At 64.1% G+C, this 1,457-nt stretch overlaps 1 protein-coding gene across 1 annotated transcript in view; it reads right to left on the bottom strand.

Annotated features, from left to right (window-relative positions):
• LOC113212056 (ice-structuring glycoprotein-like) overlaps positions 1–1,442 on the bottom strand; it is a 2,780-nt gene extending 1,338 nt beyond the window's left edge. The window contains exons 1-2 of the mRNA XM_026430625.2: positions 1,305–1,442; positions 26–542 (exon numbers count right to left, since the gene is read on the bottom strand). Of these exons, the coding sequence (XP_026286410.1) occupies positions 26–542; positions 1,305–1,317 (530 nt within the window). The 5' untranslated portion in view covers positions 1,318–1,442. The remainder of the gene's footprint in view (positions 1–25; positions 543–1,304) is intronic.
• Between the last annotated feature and the right edge of the window lie 15 nt (positions 1,443–1,457).

Genomic DNA, 1,457 nt, shown 5'->3' with positions numbered 1-1,457 from the left:
AGAGGGTAGATGAACCAGTACTCACACTGGGCCTCCGGGCGCCGCGCACAGCATCTTCTTAGCCGCCGCCGTCCTCTCCCCGAAGGACGGCAAGGACACGGGGAGGTCCTCGGCGTCCATGTTGCTAGGGCGCGTCGCCGGGAGCGCCGCCGGGAGAGCCGCCGGGAGCGCCGCTGGGGCTGGGGGTGCTGGAGGAGCAGTAGTTGCGCCCCACTGCAGGCCTGCCCCCGCGGCCCCCACGGCCCCCGCCTCCGCGGAGAAGAGCAGCCGGGCGAGCGCTCCCCCCGTCTGCTGCTGCCAGGACGCCGACGACGAGGACGCCGACGACGCCGCGGTCGTGGGGACCAGCACGAGTACCGGCACCACTCGCTGCTGCTGGGACGACGCTGCCGGGGCCGAGGACGAGGACGCCGGCGAGAGGGCCGTCGGCGCCACCAGGCGGGCCGAGTTCATCAAGGCCCTGAACATGCTCTCTGGGAAGCTTGCGAACATCTGTGATGACGCGTCTGTCGGCGGCAGCGTCACGAACGCACGGCCAGATCCTGGAAGCAAGCACAGAAGGGTGGTTGAACGACAGGCTGGAAGGTAGAAACGACGATATCGAATCTATGTCGATTCCAATATCGCTGAGGCTGTCCATTGCTCATTTTCCTATGGCACGATAGTTCACGTGTCATAACTTGTCAAACCCGACAATTTGGTGGATAGGGTAGACATAATTAGTCGAAATGAGAGCGGGGGCGGGGGCGGGGGTGGACCCGGTGGACCGGACCAATCGGGCCACGGTTCGGGTTGTTGAATCGGCTGGCCTTCGGGTCGGGGAGCTCGCGGCCCGAACGCACAAGTTATACTTTGAGTCCAAACAGTTCCACAGCGCCGCGCGGCGCGAAGGACAGCCGATTGTAAGATCAATGAGTCAGTCTGACGAAAAGTGAAATCCACTCGCACACGCACTCAACGGAATACTGTATCGAAATCCACTGGGATGCGCGCAGAGCGAGTCTAATCCACGCGTAAAAGAGTTGTAAAGACTCGCGGATGTGCAGCCAGTGCGCGCGGCCTTGCAGCAGGTCCAGAAGAGGGTTCCGAAGAACAAAGCGGGGGTATGGGGTTGCCATGAGCGGCTATGGGACTCGTCCATACTCATCGGACTGACAGAGTTAAGCTCCTACTCAATGACACCCCCATGACGGGGCTTGCCACCCCCGAGGCCGGGGCCGACAGGCGAGTCAATAAGGACCGCGTCGACGAGGGTCGCGGGTCGCGGCGGCCACGACGGCCACGACACTCGCTCACTCACTCACCTTGCGGGTTCATGACGTGGCCTGGATGTGGACAGCTCGAGAGCACGGACGCGAGTGCCGAGTGAGGGCGGCGGCAGTGCGTCAGAGCCCAGCGGTGCCCCTCACGTCTCAGTCGAGCTCCGCGTGAGGGGGGCGAGGGGGTGGCGAGGGGGT

The sequence above is a fragment of the Frankliniella occidentalis genome, unplaced genomic scaffold (assembly GCF_000697945.3).
Source record: "Frankliniella occidentalis isolate FOCC.00 unplaced genomic scaffold, Focc_3.1 Scaffold5, whole genome shotgun sequence".
Classification (NCBI taxonomy): Eukaryota; Metazoa; Arthropoda; class Insecta; order Thysanoptera; family Thripidae; genus Frankliniella; species Frankliniella occidentalis.
Note: the sequence above shows the minus strand (reverse complement) of the source record. Positions and strands in the feature narration are given on the sequence as shown.